The sequence below is a fragment of the Cornus florida genome, unplaced genomic scaffold, assembly GCF_030987335.1.
Source record: "Cornus florida cultivar Cherokee Brave unplaced genomic scaffold, ASM3098733v1 CherokeeBrave_3.0.0_Hap2_Chr11, whole genome shotgun sequence".
NCBI lineage: Eukaryota > Viridiplantae > Streptophyta > Magnoliopsida > Cornales > Cornaceae > Cornus > Cornus florida.
In genome coordinates, this window is record NW_026775581.1 from 10,187,231 (window position 1) to 10,206,285 (window position 19,055).

Genomic DNA, 19,055 nt, shown 5'->3' on the forward strand with positions numbered 1-19,055 from the left:
AATCATGTTTTTATGAATAAAAATCCTTTAGCATTTCTGTTATCTTCTTTTTCGACATTTTCTATCCATATTTTACTGTTTGTTACTATTTTTGTCGTTGTTCTGTTTTTTTTCTTCATGTCCCATTACAGGTGGCACATTTCAAGTTTGGGGGACGTATTTTGCGCTTTTTTTCTTTTTATAGCTGGAAACCTTGGACTTCGTCGCTCCACTAGGTATTTTTGTTCCTTTTATCCCCTTTGCCCTTTTATTTTTGTCCATCTTTGTCTCCCACATTGAGGATAATGTGTCCTTCCAGTTTGGGGGTGCAACTTGCATTGTTGGTTCCATATTTTTGCTAAGCAATGACAGTATAATTTGAAACTGGGTGGAGATAAAGCATATGTTTAATACCGTGGATATAGAAGCAATTATGAATTTTTGAAAATAAAGAAAAAAAAAATGTGATTTTAAAATGATCATGTGGATTCAAATTAGTCTGTATAAATGTCTCAATTAGATTCTCATTGGATTTTCCACTCTTTTATGCTTCACAATGCACAGATGCACATTGGAATCTTAACCGTGAGGCATGTAACTTGATTAACCGTGATCTTGACCTAGTCAATCTGAATTGATGAACCTAATAGATGGATACCTTTTGTGTGAAAAAAAAAAAAAAAAAAATTGACTAGTTTAAGTTTGTAGCCTTTCCAACTTGAGTTATTAAGCCCTAGGAGTGCCTCTACACTCAACACCCTAAAGCCATCTGGTTTGGGAGTTGTTGGCCTAACGCTTGCTAAATGGGTTGGTCAGAAAGCTTAAAAGACTTAGACATTGCACGGTCATTCAAAAATATTTTTATTAAACATGGTTCGTTGGAGTTCGTAGCCTTTCTAACTTGAGTTATTAAGCCCTAGGAGTGTCTCTACACTCAACACCTTAAAACCATCTGGTTTGGGAGTTGTTGGCCTAACGCTTGCTATACGGGTTGGTTAGAAAGCTTAAAGGATTTCAGCATTGCACAACCATTTTATGTTTCATTTTCGAGTTAAAATAAACTGTCAACAAGCAACAAAGTTGTTTGTATTTTAATTCATGCCTTAGGGACTTCATTTAAAAGGGAATTCAACGATTTGAAGACTTGTGTCTTGAAACTGGAAAAAGAAAGTAAAAGCCGCATGTTGTGAATCCAATCCACTTTCACTGAAGCTAGAGTTGATTTCCAGTCAAGAGATGACAATTGAGTTATTTATATAGACTAGGATGTTGATGCGTGTTTATTGAAATGTGTTTAACCAATTCTTTTTTGTATCAATGCTTCATATATGCATGGTAGTCTCCTCAATGACCCCGTCTCCAGTCTTGTGTCTGTTTCGAGTTATATTCGAGCTATGTATATATTTCATTTTGCCATAGTTGATTTTGTGGTAGCATTTCCATTGTTGTCATTTCATTGAGTTTTTCATTTTAGTTTTGCTAAGGGACTAGCAAAATGTAAGTTTGGGGGTGTGATAAGCGCCGAATATTGCATATTCAAGTACCCTTAGCTGCATTAGTTAAATCCATCTTTTGATTATTCTTTGTAAATTATCTTTATTTGCACGCTTTTATTTATTTTCAGATTCATTGGCCAAAAAGGAGCAAAAATGGTGTTTTATCAAATCTTTGAATAGCAATGTGCTCAAGGCTAAGTTCTGGCAGCAGCGGAATCTAACTTTGCTCGCCATTTTTGACCGATTAAACTCGAGAACTGGACTTCCATTTAAACATAACATATTTAGAGCTTCGATTTAACTTTCAAAATCTTCAAAAGGTTCATCATTTGGAGTTCGGAGCAAAAAGTTATGGCTATTCTACCAAAGTTGTGCAAAGCAGGTTAAGAGCAAGGAGCTCACTGGACTAACTTCGAGCACTCGAAGTCCTTAGTTCGAGCGCTCGAAGTGCTAGTTCGAGCGCTCGAAGTCCTTAGTTCGAGCGCTCGAACTCATGGCAGTTCCTCTCCGAGAACCATCACTTCAGCCCACTTGCACCTTGTTTCTCTCATCTTTGATTTCCATCTTTATGGGTTGGTTGGAGATGTCTTTCGGTGGATTTCTGTGCCTTGTTTGGTGGAGGGAGATGTCTATACAAAGGAGGGGAACCACACAAACATATCATATCTCATCTTTGCAAGATTTGTGGAGAGAGAAAGAGGAGAAAAAGAGAGAGTTCTTGAAGCCAAAGGAAGGGAGCTCAAAAATGGAGGTTGCAACCAAGCTTCTTCCTTCTTCTAAGGCTTCCATGGGTAACTAAACCTCCTTCTAGGGAGGTGATGAAGCCCCTCCCTTGTAAGCATGTCTTAGTATAGTTCTATTTTGGGGATTGCAATGTATAATCTTTGGTCTTTTCATGGTCTAGAGCATCTTGCCTTTTGTAATGGATCTTCATGTATGTAAATGATTAATGTTGAGTCAATTATCTATCTTTGATGGTTTATTCTTTTAATCATGTTGCTTGCACTCTCATGGTGACAATGATAGTGAGATCATGAAATGGTTTAATGGCATGTTGATAAGGACTTTGATAGATCATTGCTTAGGTGAAACCTTTGATGATTTATGCTTATTTCTTGCCTTCATGTGCTTCATCATTTTATCTAGGGCTTGATAGTTTTTCATTCAAGTAAATGTGGTTAAGCTACACCTTAGTTAAGTAGTCTAAACATGTTAACCTTTGATGGATTATGCTTGCTTCAGATTTAATGAATTTCTTGAGGATATTATAGCAACCAAGTATGCTATGTATCATGACCATATATATATATTGTTTTCCCCCAATTTAGCTCTAATCTAGCATGTGTATAGGGATGGAGGCGGATTCACTTCCCTAGTCCTCTTTTCTTGTATTTCATCTCCTTTAAACTCTTGCAAACTTTTACTTTATGTACTTTAATTTCATAGCTTAAGTGACAACCAACAAATCCTCTATGAACACCTCTATTATTCTAAAAAGACTTTAGACATTTAGGTTGCCATAGATTAGCGCAGTCCCAGTGGTTCGACTTACCCGACCAATAGCCCTATTTTACAATGATTCGTGCTATTGCGAAGGTTGATTTATAATTGTAATCGACTCAACCGATCAGATAGCACTCTTCTGCTTTCAATATAGGACAATCTTTCTTCTGGTGGCCTTCCCTTCCACACTGAAAACACCCCATGTCTGTACCACGTCCTCCAAAGCTACCTTGTTGTACAGATTGTTGTTGAGAAAGCCCTTGACCAGTTCCACTACCTGATGTCTGCCCTTGAGATTCACTACCCCTTCCCCTTCCATACCACAACCTTTGACTTTTCTGACTTGAAATTCCTTCACCTCCTCTTAATTGTGATGGCTCAAATCTATTTCTTTTGTATTGTTCCCTTCTTTCTTGCAACTCTTTCACATCCCTTTCTGCAATCATGGCTTTATTCACAAGCCTATTGTAATCTGTTTCCTCAAACACTGAAACTCTGGATTTAATAGCTGTCTCTAAACCATCCTGGAATTTTATACATTTATCTTCTTCATTTTGTACAAACTTGGGTGTAAACCTCGATAAAGCTATAAACTTAACTTCATAATCAACTACAGACATTCTATCTTGTTTTAAGAGAATAAACTCCCGTTCCTTATCTTTTCTGTAAATTGGAGGAAAATATTTCTCATAAAAAGCTTTAACAAATGGATTCCATAATATCACCTCTTTCTCCCTTGGAGTGAGTAATAAATGTTTTGTCGTGTCCCACCAATAACTAGCTTCATTTTTTAACATAAATGTATCTAAGTTTACCTTCTGGTCTTCTGTTGCACTCATCACTGCAAATATCGATTCCATTCTTCTTACCCACCCCTCTGCTTCTTCTAGTTTGGTAGTACCTGAAAATTCTAGGGGAGCTAACTTGATAAATCTCTCATAATTTGAGCCTTTCTTCCCTTTATGTTGTCTTTCCAACCTTTCTTGTATCATCATTTGACTTGCCATAAATTGTTTATTTTGTTCTGCCCAGTCTGTTATAGCCTTTTCCATTTTTTGCATACCAGTTAAGTAGTCCTGTTCTCTTCTCATACCACCCTGAATAGGTTGTTTCACTTCAGCTTCAACAGGAACATAAGTGGCTTCACCCTCAGTTCCATGATAACCACTTTCCCTTTCCATTTCTTTTTATCTACAATGAATCTCAAATATAACAACATATATATGATACATAATCACCACATATATCGGTTAGGATAAAATTAAGTCAAATAAATGACTCTACTACACACTTCTTACTGCCACTGCCAGTCTAAGCTCTTATGACCTCCAGAACCTAGAAAACCTAGGTTCTGATATCAAAAGTTGACACACCCTAACCCAATTTACACTATTTAATAAATTGAACAAATTGGAATGCATCCAACCATCTGCATTAACCTCATTCATACATGACATCATCCTAGATCAGAGTACTTGCTTAACAGTTTACAACTAAAGATAATTTATAAATCCACCTCACAAGTTCTAAGAAAACTAAACAAGTAACTTCAAGTCATTTACTTAAGTTCTACTACAATATTTATATTTTATACAAAAGACGTTCCATTGTTCTTTTCCCCATATACACATAAGATTCTAGACTTGGCAGTAGCAACCCAACCTGATACCTGAAAAAAAATATAAATGTGGAAGGAATGAGCTTAAAGCCCAGTGAATGCAACACTACTACATCAGATTAATATAAACAAATATTATCTGATAACTTCAATTAAACTTTATTAGTAGGCATAAAAATATAATACTCTCCTTCTAGGCCAGAGTATGGACCTTATTTAAATATAGTACTCTCCTTCTTGGCCATAGTATGGACCTTATTTAATATAGTACTCTCCTTCCAGGCCAGAGTATGGACCTTATATCATATATTACTCTCCTTTCAGGCCAGAGTATGGGCCTTATATAATATAATCCAGATATATATATATATCCATCTTCAATTCACATACACAACTTCAATACTTCAATTAAACATTTCCAAGTATAAAATTCCAGTGAATACATATCCTTTGATATTGCTGAAGTTATTGTTCCTTCTCCTTGCCTGAACAACATTATACTCATGTTATATTTATGTCTACATAAAATTAAATAATAATCATTACGTCTATTACAGTCCCAACCATCTACACCATTATAATTAAAATTGAAAACACAATTGTTTATATGAATCTCAACTTCACCATTCCATCTAGCTAACCATAAATAAATTCATACTTGAGTTAGGTGAAATAAATAGATATATATAGATATCATTTATACAACACCCATAACCAAGTAATCCACGACAATTAAATTAATAAACATCCCTTATAAAATTTATTTACTAATTTGGTAGTAAAAACCCAGCAGTAATTTCTCTTTCCCCTTCTTTCTATTTTTCTCTTCTTTAACCCTCCTCTCTGACTTCTAGAATCTCTTTCTATACATTTATTGCATGTTTTCTCATATTACTAGCCATATATATATAAATCAATTCATTCTCAACAATTCCAACTAATTTAATTCTTGAGTTTATCCAATTAAATATACAAACTCATGAATCAGATTATACATGGAAAGATTTAATACTAAACGTCGAATATAAAGATCAAAATATAAATTTCCTTACCTGCACCTGAATCTAATAAAGATGGTAAAGAAACCCCTTTCCTTTTTCTCCCTTTTTCCCTCTTCCTTTCTCACACCGCTTCACTTTCCTTCCCATGCGTTTTTCCCATATAAAACTTTTTATACTTCTATTATGTTTTGTTTCAATCCCTAGCCGATGAGAAAGTCTAAAACATAAACTGTTTATTTTATTTCTAGCCTACGTGTCATGCGTGGGTGGCTTACAAGAATATGCTGGAAGGTACCTGCTTATAGTCAGCTTAATGAATAAGCTTTATTCTAGTAAAATGAAATATTTATGTATACAAGAGGTGGGTCCCACGGCAAGCTTCAATACTACTTCAAATATACACCAGCATCAAGGAAAAAAAACATATCCACTACTTCAAATATACACCAGCATCAAGGAAAAAAAACATATCCATTTAATATAATTAAATATCACAGCCTTGTAGATAAGTTATTGGAGAAACTTCTAATATGGTGATATGTGATTACTATTTAGTAATTACTCACCCAGTTCCTCTTCAACAGTTTCTATACACTACTAAAAAGATATATATATTTACAAGCTTCCTTAGTAAGCCTAACATACAACAAAAATTTCATGAAACAATTATTTTATTTTATTTTTATATTCACACATAAACAATGTCTAATTAAATTTAAATTATGCTAATGAAAATGATTATGTGTTGGGGCCTTACAGCAGCCATGGATGCCATCTTCTCTCTATTCTTTTGAGCTTCTTCCCTTCATTAAAAAGTGGTGATGCCTTTGTGTTTGTTGTTCCCCTTGGCGAGGCCTTCGATTCCAACCGATTGGAATCTCGTTTTGGGCATTTCTTGAGTTTGGGTTTGAAGTCAAGTTGTGATTTTGATGGGGCTTCCTTGGGGGTTATGATCATAGTGTTGTCCCCGACAAAACCTAGAAGTTTCGTCGGATTTGGAGCGGTTTCCATTTGGTGGCTTTTGAGATTTTCATCTCAAATTGAGGTAGGGGATGTTTTAGGATTTTGTATGTGTTGTATTGAGTGTTTTTCATGATTATACAACATGTTTTTATGCCTTGTATCAAATCTAGAAAATTAGTATTATTTATTTCTTTGTATGAGATTTAATCTATAATGATGTATATAGTTTAGATTTGAATTGTGGCATGATGATAAATTTGGCTTTAATATGTTTGTTAACATATATTAAATTGGGATAATTTAAATGAGTTTTCAAATCTAGAGATTTAATGAATTTAAATTGATTTAAATTCTAGTAAATTATGTTTTGCTTGTATCCCATTTTAGACTTGATATATGGTATGACCATGATTTAGTGTTTGTTATATATTAATTTGGAATCATTTGAATAACCTTGAAAATTTGGAGATTTAATTAATTTAGATTAATTAAATTCTACATGATGATATCTTGCTCATTTTGCTCTTTTGATTTGATATATGTAATAAGCATGTTGTGTTGTTTAACATATATTAATTTGAGGTTATTTGGATTTGATTTGAAATCTAGAGAATTTAATTATTTTGTTTAATTAAATTCTATCTAATGGCTCCATGGATCTATTTGTACTTTAGAAGTTGTTTCTATATTCAAATCATAGACTTGGACTAATTGTGTATTCACTTATTTGTGTTTAGAGCATTGGATAACATTGTTGTTATATTTATATTCATGAGAACATGTTTTCTTCATGAAATATATTGTTGCCTTGAGTAGTGAATTGCACATTTTATAGTTGACATTATATATGCCATTTTAGAAATTAAACTCTAAGGCATGGATTGTGTGGTTTCAACCTACTTGTGCATGAAAGGTGATTTCGTGCATTATATAAATTATGTATAAGTTGTGAACTTATTTGGTTTATTTTGGAGTCTTGGGACATTGTTATGTTGAGATGGCTAGGGTTCGGCTTTAGTACGGGGACAAGAGTCCTCTAAGTCATTAAGATAGTACGCACTGGGGGTGGTATGACCCGTGGGTTAGTGCCCGGAATAACCATTGAGTCTAGGTAGAATTTCGAGTTTAGATGTCCAAGTCTTCCACTATTTGTTTTCGCATTCAATTCCAAGTTAACAATCATGTTTATATTGTGACTTGTGCTTTTGGTTATTGGCGATTGTGATGTTGTTAAGTATATCTATGTTTATGATTTTAATGAATCATTTTGATGTTGTTAAGTATATCTATGTTATAATTTTAATGAATCATTTTGATATTGTTAAGTACATCTATGTTTATGATTTTAGTGAATCATTTTGATGTTGTTAAGTACATCTATGTTTTATGATTTTAGTGAATCATTGTGAACTTTGATGTTGTTAAGTACATTATGCCTCATATGTTCAAATGTGGTTTAGGAATGATCCTCTAGATTCATTTGGGACATAGACGTTAGGTGGTATGACCCAATTTAGTTGCTTTCACACTTTTAGATTTCTAGTTGATAACCTAGAGAATCTATGTTTAATGTGTGGAATTAAAATTCTAATTACTAATTAATTTCACTAGATTTCAAATCTCAACCAAATAATCCCTAATTAATATATGTTAAACAACATAGTATAGTCATTACATATATCAACTCGAATACTTAATTAGGTCTTTGGAACAATAAAGTATAATTTAATTAAACCATGATAATTAAATCTCTAGATTCTAAAGCAACTCCAAATAGTCCCAAATTAATATATGCTAGTAAACAAGTCCTAGTCATTACAAATATCACGTTAAAAACTTAATTAAGCCAATAGAACCATTAAATAGATTTTAATTAATTCTTTTAATTAAAATCTCTAGATTTTCAAACTCATCCAAACGTTCTCAAATTAACATAGGTTAAAGAACATACCAAGGCCTATTTTAATATTACATTACAAATTGATTTCATGCAAGTTATAATCATGCGAATTAAACTTTGATAAAAGAAAATTATTAAATAAAAGTTGCAATACTTAATCAAATAATCTCAATTTAATATATGTTAACAAACATACCAAGGCTTAATTTACTAGCATGCCACAATTTAATTATAAGTTGTATACCATCATGAGAATTAAATATTAAACATAGAAATAATTAAATTATATTTTAGAATTTGAACTAAAGCATGCATAAAAGTTGTATAAGTTTCTAAAACAATTAATACAACATTAATAAGAACCTATGACATCCCCTACCTCACTTTGAGATGAAAATCTCAAATCCCCACCGAAATGAAACTGCTCCGAATCATATGAAATTTTGGGGTTTTGTCGGGGACAACATGGTGATCATTAAACTCCAAGGGAGTCACACCAAAATCCAAACTTGGCTTCAAACCCAAACTCAAAAAATGGCTAAAATGGGATTCCAATCGGTTGGAATCGAAGGCCTTGCCAAAACGAACATAAAACTCTAAGACACTACGGCGTTTCACTATAAGGAGGAGGTTCAAAAGAGAAGAGAGAAGGTGGCAGCCCCTTGGCTGCCATGGAATCCGGCTAAGAGAGGGGAAAGAGAGAGTGAAATATGACTTTTTCACTTAAGACCATCTATTTATAGAAAAACTTAAAAAGTGCCCCGAACGGGCCCCGCCAGGTCTAGAAAAGTGGAAAAACGCGCTCAAACGGCAAAACTCTGTGAACAAAAAAGAACCAAAATGAGAAAAAATGAACAACGAAAGAAATGGCGTTGAAAATCGAGTCCCAAGTAGAGAGATATGCCCCAAACAAGTTTGACGCTAACAGGGGTCGAAAACCCTAAAACCGGGTAAAAAACGTCCGAAATGAAATTCTAAGAGTACATGACTCGACGAAATGTGAAAACGAATCCCGTACGAGTATCCAGGCTTTAAATGAGGCATTTTGCAATAACTTTCGTTAATTGCATAATGGCCCTTACAAAAATAATAACTACACAGTTGACACAGAAAGAAAATATCTTCTAAAAATATTTTCTTAAAAACTACTGAAATAAAATATCTCCAAAATATATTTACGAAAAACACCCCAAGAAACAAAAATATTTCTGAAGAACTTTACATTCATGCCCCTATGGACACCGGGAGCAACCAGAGTACTTTTTTACAAAAGTAAAGATACTTATTTCGTGGAAACCATATAGAATGAAGGTACGTGAAGTCGAAAATCAACTCTGAGCACGAAAAGTGAGGTTGTGCCAAAAAAGTAAAAAACGGAAAAAAGACGAAAAGTGAATAGTGTCCAAAAACGAAAAATGTGGAAATGACTCGGTCCTTAAAACAAGTTGTCAGTCCAAAGGAAAGAGTCTCAGAAATCATTTTTGAGCACTCGAGATGACACTAAGTGATGAGAAACCGCACTCGGAAAAGAAAATTCAGCGAAAAAAAAATTATCCTTAAAACTTGAGAAAAAGGAAGGGAAGGAAAATGACCGGATCATTACTATATTAGCCAGTTCGTAACCTTTTTTTAAGGGTTTAATACCGTTACAACCTCTATGAACCGGTCGATTTATCCTAGTATTCACCAGAGTCTGTTACACTGCGACTGCGAGCGATGCCGTGAGCGATAATACTAGAGATGCACATGGTTCGATTTGGACTGGTTTAAGAGTTTTTTTGGAACCAAACCAACTTTAACGGGTTCATAAAATTTAGAACCATCGAACTATTTGACCAAATGAACCAAATGAAACCAAATCATGAAAAACCAAAAACCGGTTTGGTTCGATTTGATTTCATGGTTCCTTTTTATTTTTATTTTTATTTTTTTATTGTTAAAGAAGTATTCATATTATCCACATGCATAATAATAAACGAAATTATCAACATATTCAAAATTGAAATAAATAAATTTAGAATTGCTAATAATGTAATACTTTTAGAATTCCTAATTTAACAATAAACAATAAATCACAATTCAATTCCACTACTATAAAAAAAGAAAAAAAAAAAGAAAAAAGAATCACCTAAAAAATTAAATTTTTAAGTGATTTGAATTGTAAGATTATATTATATTATATTATATTATAAATGTTCCATAATTTTACACATATATATATATATATATATATATATATATATATATATATCTAATATAACACGTTCGATTCAATTTAATTTGGTCTTAAAGAATCTCAAATCATGATCAAATTATATATGTACGATTCCACAAATTTAGGACCTTAACCGAACCGAAACAAACCAAACAAATCATCAACAAACGAAACCAAACCCAACAATCTAATTTGATTTAGATCTTCAATTTGACGAAATTTTTGTGCGCCTACCAAGGGAAGGAACCGATACAAAATTTAGGGCAAATTATACAAACCTCCTATAAGGTTTCGATATTGTGCATGTAGATAGAAGTTATAACAATATTACACAAATGTCCATATTGACCGTTTGACCCACAAAAAATCAATATAAATTTACACTTTTAACCTTAAAATTAAAGTATTTATTTTTAATAAAAAAATAAAAAATATTGTATTTTGAGAAGTTTCATTTTTGCCCCTGCTACACCCCATCTTCCCTGCCACATCACTCCTCTTTTTGGTAGCATGGAATTTGAAGTTTGAATTGATATTTTTTTGAATTCTAATTCTAAGATACCAATTCCATGCTACCAAAAAGAGGAGTGATGTGGTAGGGAAGATGGGGTGTAGCAGGGCAAAAATGAAACTTCTCAAAATACAACATCTTTTATTTATTTTTTATTAAAAATAAATACTTTAATTTTAAGGTTAAAAGTGTAAATTTATATTGATTTTTTGTGGGTTAAATGGTCAATATGAACTTTTGTGTAATATTGCTATAACTTTTATTTACATGTACAATATCGAAACCTCATGGATAGTTTGTTTAAGATAATATCAAAACCTCATGGGTGGATTGTGTAATTTTTTGTGCGGCCGAGGGAAGGAACCGATACAAACATTTATAATGGAAAGAAAGGTCAAATCGAATGAAAGCACACTGATCAACCCTGTCGTTTTTTTTCCGTCCGTGAATTTTCAATTTCCCCAATATTTATTATCAGCCCCTTTCAAAGCCCAATCTCCTCGCATCTCTCACACGCGCGCATAAACCCTAATACGTTCATCGAATCGGTAGGAAATAATCCATTCTTTATCTGATCTTCGATCAGTTAACACAGTATCAGTTACTAATTCGACAGTGTCATTGCAGGAATCGCCATGGAAGGCCGTAAATCTAAGACCGAGTCGAAGAAATCAGATAGCAAGTAAGTCTAATATTTCTAACTATTTTGATGAATCTCTCTTAGTTTTGTTTTTATCAAAGAAATAACCCTTAAAATCGTAGCGATGCAGATCTGAGATCGATCTTGTTGTCTCACGTTCTTCGTATCTCTGTGTCTATATAATTTATGTATGTGAATGTATATTTGTATACGTGTATATTTATATGCCCTCTAATACCCGTTTCTGTTTATTGTGATAGTTCTGTGAAGACAGCGGTGGACCCAAACCAACCCAAGAGGCCAGCCAGTGCTTTCTTTGTTTTCATGTATAAATCTAATCTATGTTTCATTTGAATTTTCTCTTTAATACAGTATACAGTATTTTACTTAAAAAAAAAAAAAAAACAGTATACAGTGTTTAATTTTCTTCTCTAAGCTGATTAGAGGCCCATGCCTTTTAGTGTGTGTTGATGTCATAATCCATGTTTAGTTGGAACCATAGTTTGACGTGACGTCGGTTTTTAATCATTTTTCAACACACACCTCCATGAATCGGTCGGTAGACTGTGACCTCCTCGCAAGGATAGTGCTATTGCATTGGAATATAATTGCCACAAACGATAAGGCCCAAGAATCAATTGAAAGATTCTAGGAAAATATCTTATTCACGGTAGGTGGTACCTATCATTTTAATTGCCCCATAATTAGACTATATACCTTATTCTTACTAGATTAAGATTTTCCATAGACCTCAAGTCTTAGAATGCATAAAGGAAACGATTTCTTTTGGCTTAATTCTATCACTGCTAGGGTGTATTTGATCCTATAGACTCGGTTATGAACACTAAGCTCTATACCTGAACATAAAGTCTCAATTGTAGCCCTTTGCTTTAAGAAATTTCTGTCCAGCTTGATGATTTTTAATCCAGATTGGACCAAGTTTCATAAAGTTCTATATAATCTCGTGAAAAAACCAGTTTGAATGAAGATTAGGCCTGCCCTGTGGTGCCCCTTAGTTGTCAACTAATTGTGCACAAACACCACTTCCTCCTTCAAAAGCCCAGTGAAAAGCATACACAGTTGAAAGAAATGGTCAAATTCACTTTTTAATGGGGTATATTACTTGAATCAAACACTATTCACCTACAACATTTTAGACTGCAGCATAAATTATTTAATTTTTTTGGGGGAATTTTTTTTTTTTTATCTGTTTAGATTTATCTTTATATTTTGTTAATTATTCATATCTTGAAGGGAAGAGTTCAGAAAGCAGTTCAAAGAAAAGAATCCCAACAACAAATCAGTTTCTGTTGTAAGTAATTTCAGATTTATATATATATATATATATAAATATATTCTTGTATAGTTTGTTGTGCGTCTCATCTCGTGTGTAATCAGCTTTATTTTCTCTTAGCTTAGATTTTGTTGTATTTATTTATTTTTATTTTTTTGGAAAATAGGTAGGCAAAGCTGGTGGTGTCAAATGGAAGTCAATGTCTGATGCTGTAAGTAATGAAAAATAGAGTAATTCTATTATGATTATGATTAATGTCTATGCCCTTTTCATATGCTTATAAAGTAAACAAACTGTCGGTCAATTTATTAATTGAGATTATATTAACAAAATTTAGGAGAAAGCACCCTATGTATCCAAGGCAGACAAGCGGAAGAAGGATTACAAAAAGAACATGGACGCCTATAACAAGAAATTGGTGATTTATTATTTGTTTTGCAATGTTGAGTGTTTTTGTTTTTGTTTCATTATGAGTTGTGGTGGTTATGATGGTGTTTGATTTATACCCTTTTAAATAAAATTAGGCTCAAGGTACAAATGCATCTGAGGATAAAAATGAGGAGTCTGACAAGTCCAGGTCTGAAGCCAATGATGAGGATGATGAAGGATCGGAGGGCAGTGGAGAGGTTTGTGTGTCTTTTGTTATATTATGATTTTTCCCCCACCTTTGCTGCGTAATATATTTTCAGATAATTGTCATTTATATTTCTCTGCTATTTTTTGAGATTTTGAAAACAGTTTTCTGAATAACAAACCAAGTTAAGACTCTACTTTCTTAAGTTTTTAGTATCAAGAAATGGAAATTTATGTTGTGTTTGGTTTGCATGAATTTGGTGCCTTGACATTGAAATTGGGAAAAAAAAAAAATCGAACTAAATTTTTCTGGCATCGGTTTAAACTATTTTGGCATGTATTTCATATGATCGAACATATGATTTATTTTGTTGAAAATTATGTTTCTGTTTATGCAGGTGGAAGATAGCGAGTACTTTTGGTGGATTCTGTATGATTGGCGGGCACTTTTGGTGTTTGGTGGCTTCCTATCCCTTGCTCTTGTTACTGCATTTTGATGGATTCTGGTGACAAGTATGGACACTTTTGGTGTTTGGTGGCTTCTATGTTAATCCCTTGCTCTTGTTACTGCATTTTGATGGATTCTGGTGACAAGTATATTGCCCCTGCCCTTTCATTTTGTTTTGCCGGCCAATTTTATGGTATAGTTGACAAAATTTGTGGAGCAAGCTGACCGTTCACTTGGTTTGAATGAAGCTCTTAGATTGTGGGAAAAAAAAAGAGTTCATGTATGCTTTTAGTACTATTCCTTAAAAGGCCTTCTGCAATGGGTTTTTGTAGTCGTTGAATGAGTTAAAAGTCACATAGGAAAATCATTGCAATCGGTACAAAGTCATAGGAAAATAATTGCTTCAATGTACTATTCATTTCTTCTCTTTTCTTTCTGAAAATATCTGTAGGACTTCTGAAGTCAACTTCATGATGATACGGGCTTTTGAAATTAACTTCATTATGATACCTGATAAAATGGATTTCAGAATTCGAATGTAAAATTATCTCTTGAATGAGTAACTCGCCAATTAAGGATTCACAATATTGCAATGTTATCGTGATCCATCTGGTTAGGCCTCAATGTAAGCCTATTTTGATTCATGTAAATGATGTTTTAAATGCTTAAAATTAAGTAATTCAAGTATTTGATTTATTTGATTTGGTTACACCCGAAAAGTCGATGGCAAGAAATGTTGTCCATTTTATATAAGTAAGAAAATAGTACTTTTGAAACCTTTTTTTTAAGAAAGAATTTTTTTTTTTAAAGGATAAATTTGTTATTTTACTAATTTGTCTATTTACTTTTCATAGATTGACAAGATTTTATATTTTTTCTTGATCCTCCGTTTCACCACCACCACTTTCACCGTGACCTTCCATTACTATTGTTGTTGCCACCTTTCACCTCTGTCACCAACACCATTGGCATCACTACCACCGTGACCATTCACCACTGCCACCATCACCCTCTATTGTAACTGTCACCAACTGCAATTACATTCCACCGTCACCACCAGTGTCATTGTGACATTCTACCACAATCATCGCCATCACCACCTTCAAGGCTTCCACCACTACCATCACCGCCGCGGCCGATGTCAACTACGACCTTCCACCATTCCCACCACCGCCAACATTGTCACATTCCACCACAACCACCATCACAATTGCTTTCTGTCGCCGCCGCCACCACCACCACCAGCAACATTGCCATCTCCTTCCACTACCCTTCACATTTTTTTTATTGAAGGGTTGAAATAATTGTCAAGGATAAAAGATATTACTATCAAGGAACAGATAATCTAAAAGTTAAAGTAAATTTAAGAAATTTGTTCACCAAAAGTCTTCTTCTTATGAATTCCTTCTAACAAAATTTCTTTCGTGAAGGCCTTTATCAATGAAGGACTTTTAATATGAGAAAGCTCCCCCAAAACGGAGCTTAGGATTTATAGTTATTTTTGCTTCTTAACGATTTTAATATGAGGGTAATCTCATTACACATGCGAGGGGCATACTCAAAGAAGATATTAGAGAAACTTTATATAATCTTCTTTTGTATCTTTCATATAACGCTCCTAGATGAAACCGCAGCATCATCACGAGTAACTCTTTGAGCATCTCCCTTAAAGATTCCACAATAAAAAGTCTTTGCTAAGTAGAACATGGCTGCCCGTGGAACCCACGCCTTCTCATTTCACACTACGAAAACCCCAGCCACTTCTCCTAACCGCTGACAGAAAGCACCAAGTCGACCACCATGAGGAGGACACTATTGAAGATCGAAGAAAAATTTCCGAGTGTTGCTTTAAATTTATCTGAAAATTCCGACTGACAATTCTAGCAACAATTTAACAAAAAAAAGGTGAAGTGTAAAAAACCCTTGTAGTTTGAAAAGTGTGCAAATAACACCTTTCATGTTCAAATTCTACCATTATAGTATGAAAAATGAGCAAACAAGAGCTTCAGACCCCCAAAAAGTGACATGTGCGGGTTATATGACCAAAAAATGCTCTTTAATACCAACACTATCTTTTCGTACTTCCGAAATTACCCCCCATTCATTTCTCCCTCTTTCTATATATAATACTCCAATTTCATTATTTCGCTCTATGAATACTTTATTTATATATTTTTTCTTTCTCTATAATTTTTGTTTGTATATATATTTTTCTTCTCATTCTTTGTGTCTCTCTAACGGCTCTCTTCCACGTATATAAATTCTATTTCTTCAATACTAATAATAATAAATAATAAATCAATTAAATTTATCTTTCTTAAAAAATTATATTGATATCCTAGTGTGTATCAGAAGCTCTCGGCATATCCATGTGTGAGAAGTTGTGTCGTGTGTATATATACAATAATTTTTATTTTATTTTATTTTATAGAAATAATAATATTTTCTAAAACATAAAAGTGATTTACATATTATGTTAGTAATTTATTTTCCCATATTCACGATATCAATTAATTAAATATTAATTTAACAAAAAAAAAAGAATAAAATTAAATAACAATAAAACCAATATATATACACCTAAATGTCTATACCTATTATATACTCTTTAAAGAATGATAGTTTTGGTTAAGCATTGTCATTTGTATAAAAGAAAATAGTTTATTATGTACAGAAATAATAGTATTTTTATATTTATTTATATTAATATTGATGCTCGGCCTAGTGTGTGCACAAAAATGTGTTAATTTTAGACTATTAAAGAAATGTAGTGCAAAGTGGGCATCAACTTTTATAATTTATAAAAGCAACTAAACACTTAAACTATGAAGTATAGTGAGAAAGGATCGTCCTTAGGGATTATGGGATGGAATCTAATTCAACAATAGTGGACGTGAGATTGAAAAAGAGTTGAATTGGCGATTAAACTAATGTAAAATTAATAACATGAATTTCAAATTAAAGCTAGTGAAGAAAGGTTTAAGAGATGGAGGAGAGGTCTTAGGGCATAGGAAGCACCACTAAACTCATTCACTAAACAACATGCTTTTAACTAATGGGGAGAATTAAACAATATTGTAATCACAATGTGGCTAATACAAACTGCAATAATAAGCATGGACTATCAAATTCAAGCATGAATTGTCTACCTAACTACAATTACTCTATGGTGTAGAGCAACCCAACAAGATTAAACATAATCCATTAAACTAATTGACAAATGTAGCACACATTAATCAAGAGGATAGTACAATTTGTAATAATAAGCCATGGACTATCGGTGAGAAGCGTTCACATTTTTTTTAGATATTATTATTTGGGCCCTCCGCCTTTTTACGCAAGAATCTACGCTTAATGAGGCATGATTCCCGGTTACTCAGTGAAAAAAGATTTTTTTATTTAGCATGCACAGTCATTTTATCAAGAATGATGACTCATCAAAGCCTACTAGCTCAATTGGGATATAACCAAAACAATGATCAACTAAGCATGTACCCCACAAATGAATTATAGTGTGTGCCTATGCAAATGTAGTACTCTAGAATCAATTCTCAAAGCATTTTCATAAAGCAAGATGATGTGGACCACAAAGGCAAGCATGATATTGAAATTTAAAAATTACCCCTAAATGACATATCTTAAAGCATACAAGAAGTATTAGACTCTCAACTCTTTCCTTTCAAAGGCAACTATGTTTCAAAAGATCAAAATCATGGCCATCCATGGACTGAAAAATGAATCTCAAATGCACAAGTCATGTTTAAATTTTGAAATGAATGTAAAGAACGCATATTACCCCCAAACTTAAACTGCACATTGTCCTCAATGTGCAATGGGAACAATGGAAAGAGGAAATAGTATACCAGTGTAGCTATGGCGAGATATGACAAGGATGCAAGGATCTGAAGTGGGTGGTAGAACCTCCCCTCCCACCCTTTAAAAAAAAATTTGGGATCAACTGTGGTCCTGAAATGATGACACTTGAATAAAATCTCATCAAATAACCAAAAGGAACAAGTAATGGTGCACAGTGGACATACAGGTACAAGTGAGAATAAATGAGAGAATGATAGAAATGGTCCTGAAAAAGAGAGATGGGATCTCTCAAGGGAGCACTGCAATGTACTTGATATTGGAGTTAACATAAATATGTATATATTAGAACTCTAAACAACATCTGAAATATCACAGAAGAATAGCAATATAAAGTACATCACAGTAATATCAAGGCCAATAGACTGGTCGCAAAAATGTCATAAAAGTATCATAAGTAGCAGGTAGAGATAAAAAAAATATGTATATGAGAGAGAGATAGAGAGATTAGGCTGAGGACGATGGTCTGGCGAGGTGTGAACCCCGAATTTGTCTGGATAAGTCCGCCATCGATGTCCAGAACTCATCATGAAGAGTGCGCATACCCTCCTGCAATGAGTCATGACATCCCCACGGAGACTAGTGATATCAGTATGGAGCGTAAGAATTGAGTCCTGAACAATAACGACTCGATCTTGTAATGCCTGATAGCGCTCCTCGGGCATATTAAACTGAGCCTGTGGGTCAGGAATGACTGGGTCATCTTGAGCATGCAATCTCGAGTCAGCGGTAGACTGCTGCTCGTCCTGGCTTTGTGAGTGGTGGGAATAAGAGTCTTGTCTGTGGAAGTGAGACTGAGATCATGCGGGAGGGTCCTCATGTAAATCAATCCCAGCTCCTCCCTACCTCAGCCTCTGCTGCCTCCTCATCCCTATTCTTGATTAGAGCATTGTAGCTCTTCTTCTAGTCCTTCCACTTGTAGTGGCAGGATCCTGCCTCCGCCTTCTCACGTGGATCAATGGGATAGTGCTGATCCCTGAGGATCTGTGTGATCATATGAGCATAGGGGAGGAACTTGGGCCGCTTGGGGGCCTTCTTGGA

The 19,055-nt window shown here is 33.8% G+C and overlaps 1 protein-coding gene across 2 annotated transcripts; it reads left to right on the forward strand.

Annotated features, from left to right (window-relative positions):
- Nucleotides 1–11,544: 11,544 nt before the first annotated feature.
- LOC132284664 (high mobility group B protein 3-like) lies at nucleotides 11,545–14,660 on the forward strand. 2 transcript variants are annotated; one of them, XM_059786787.1, is made up of 8 exons: nucleotides 11,545–11,734; nucleotides 11,814–11,868; nucleotides 12,087–12,152; nucleotides 13,081–13,138; nucleotides 13,287–13,331; nucleotides 13,458–13,538; nucleotides 13,645–13,746; nucleotides 14,092–14,660. In XM_059786787.1, the coding sequence occupies exons 2-8, from the start codon at nucleotides 11,822–11,824 to the stop codon at nucleotides 14,188–14,190; spliced, it is 498 nt and encodes a 165-aa protein (XP_059642770.1). In that variant the 5' UTR covers nucleotides 11,545–11,734; nucleotides 11,814–11,821; the 3' UTR covers nucleotides 14,191–14,660. The 2 variants fall into 2 exon arrangements, with proteins under 2 accessions (XP_059642770.1, XP_059642771.1); XM_059786788.1 differs by lacking the exons at nucleotides 11,545–11,734; nucleotides 11,814–11,868; nucleotides 12,087–12,152 and adding an exon at nucleotides 12,210–12,940.
- The last annotated feature ends 4,395 nt before the right edge of the window (nucleotides 14,661–19,055 follow it).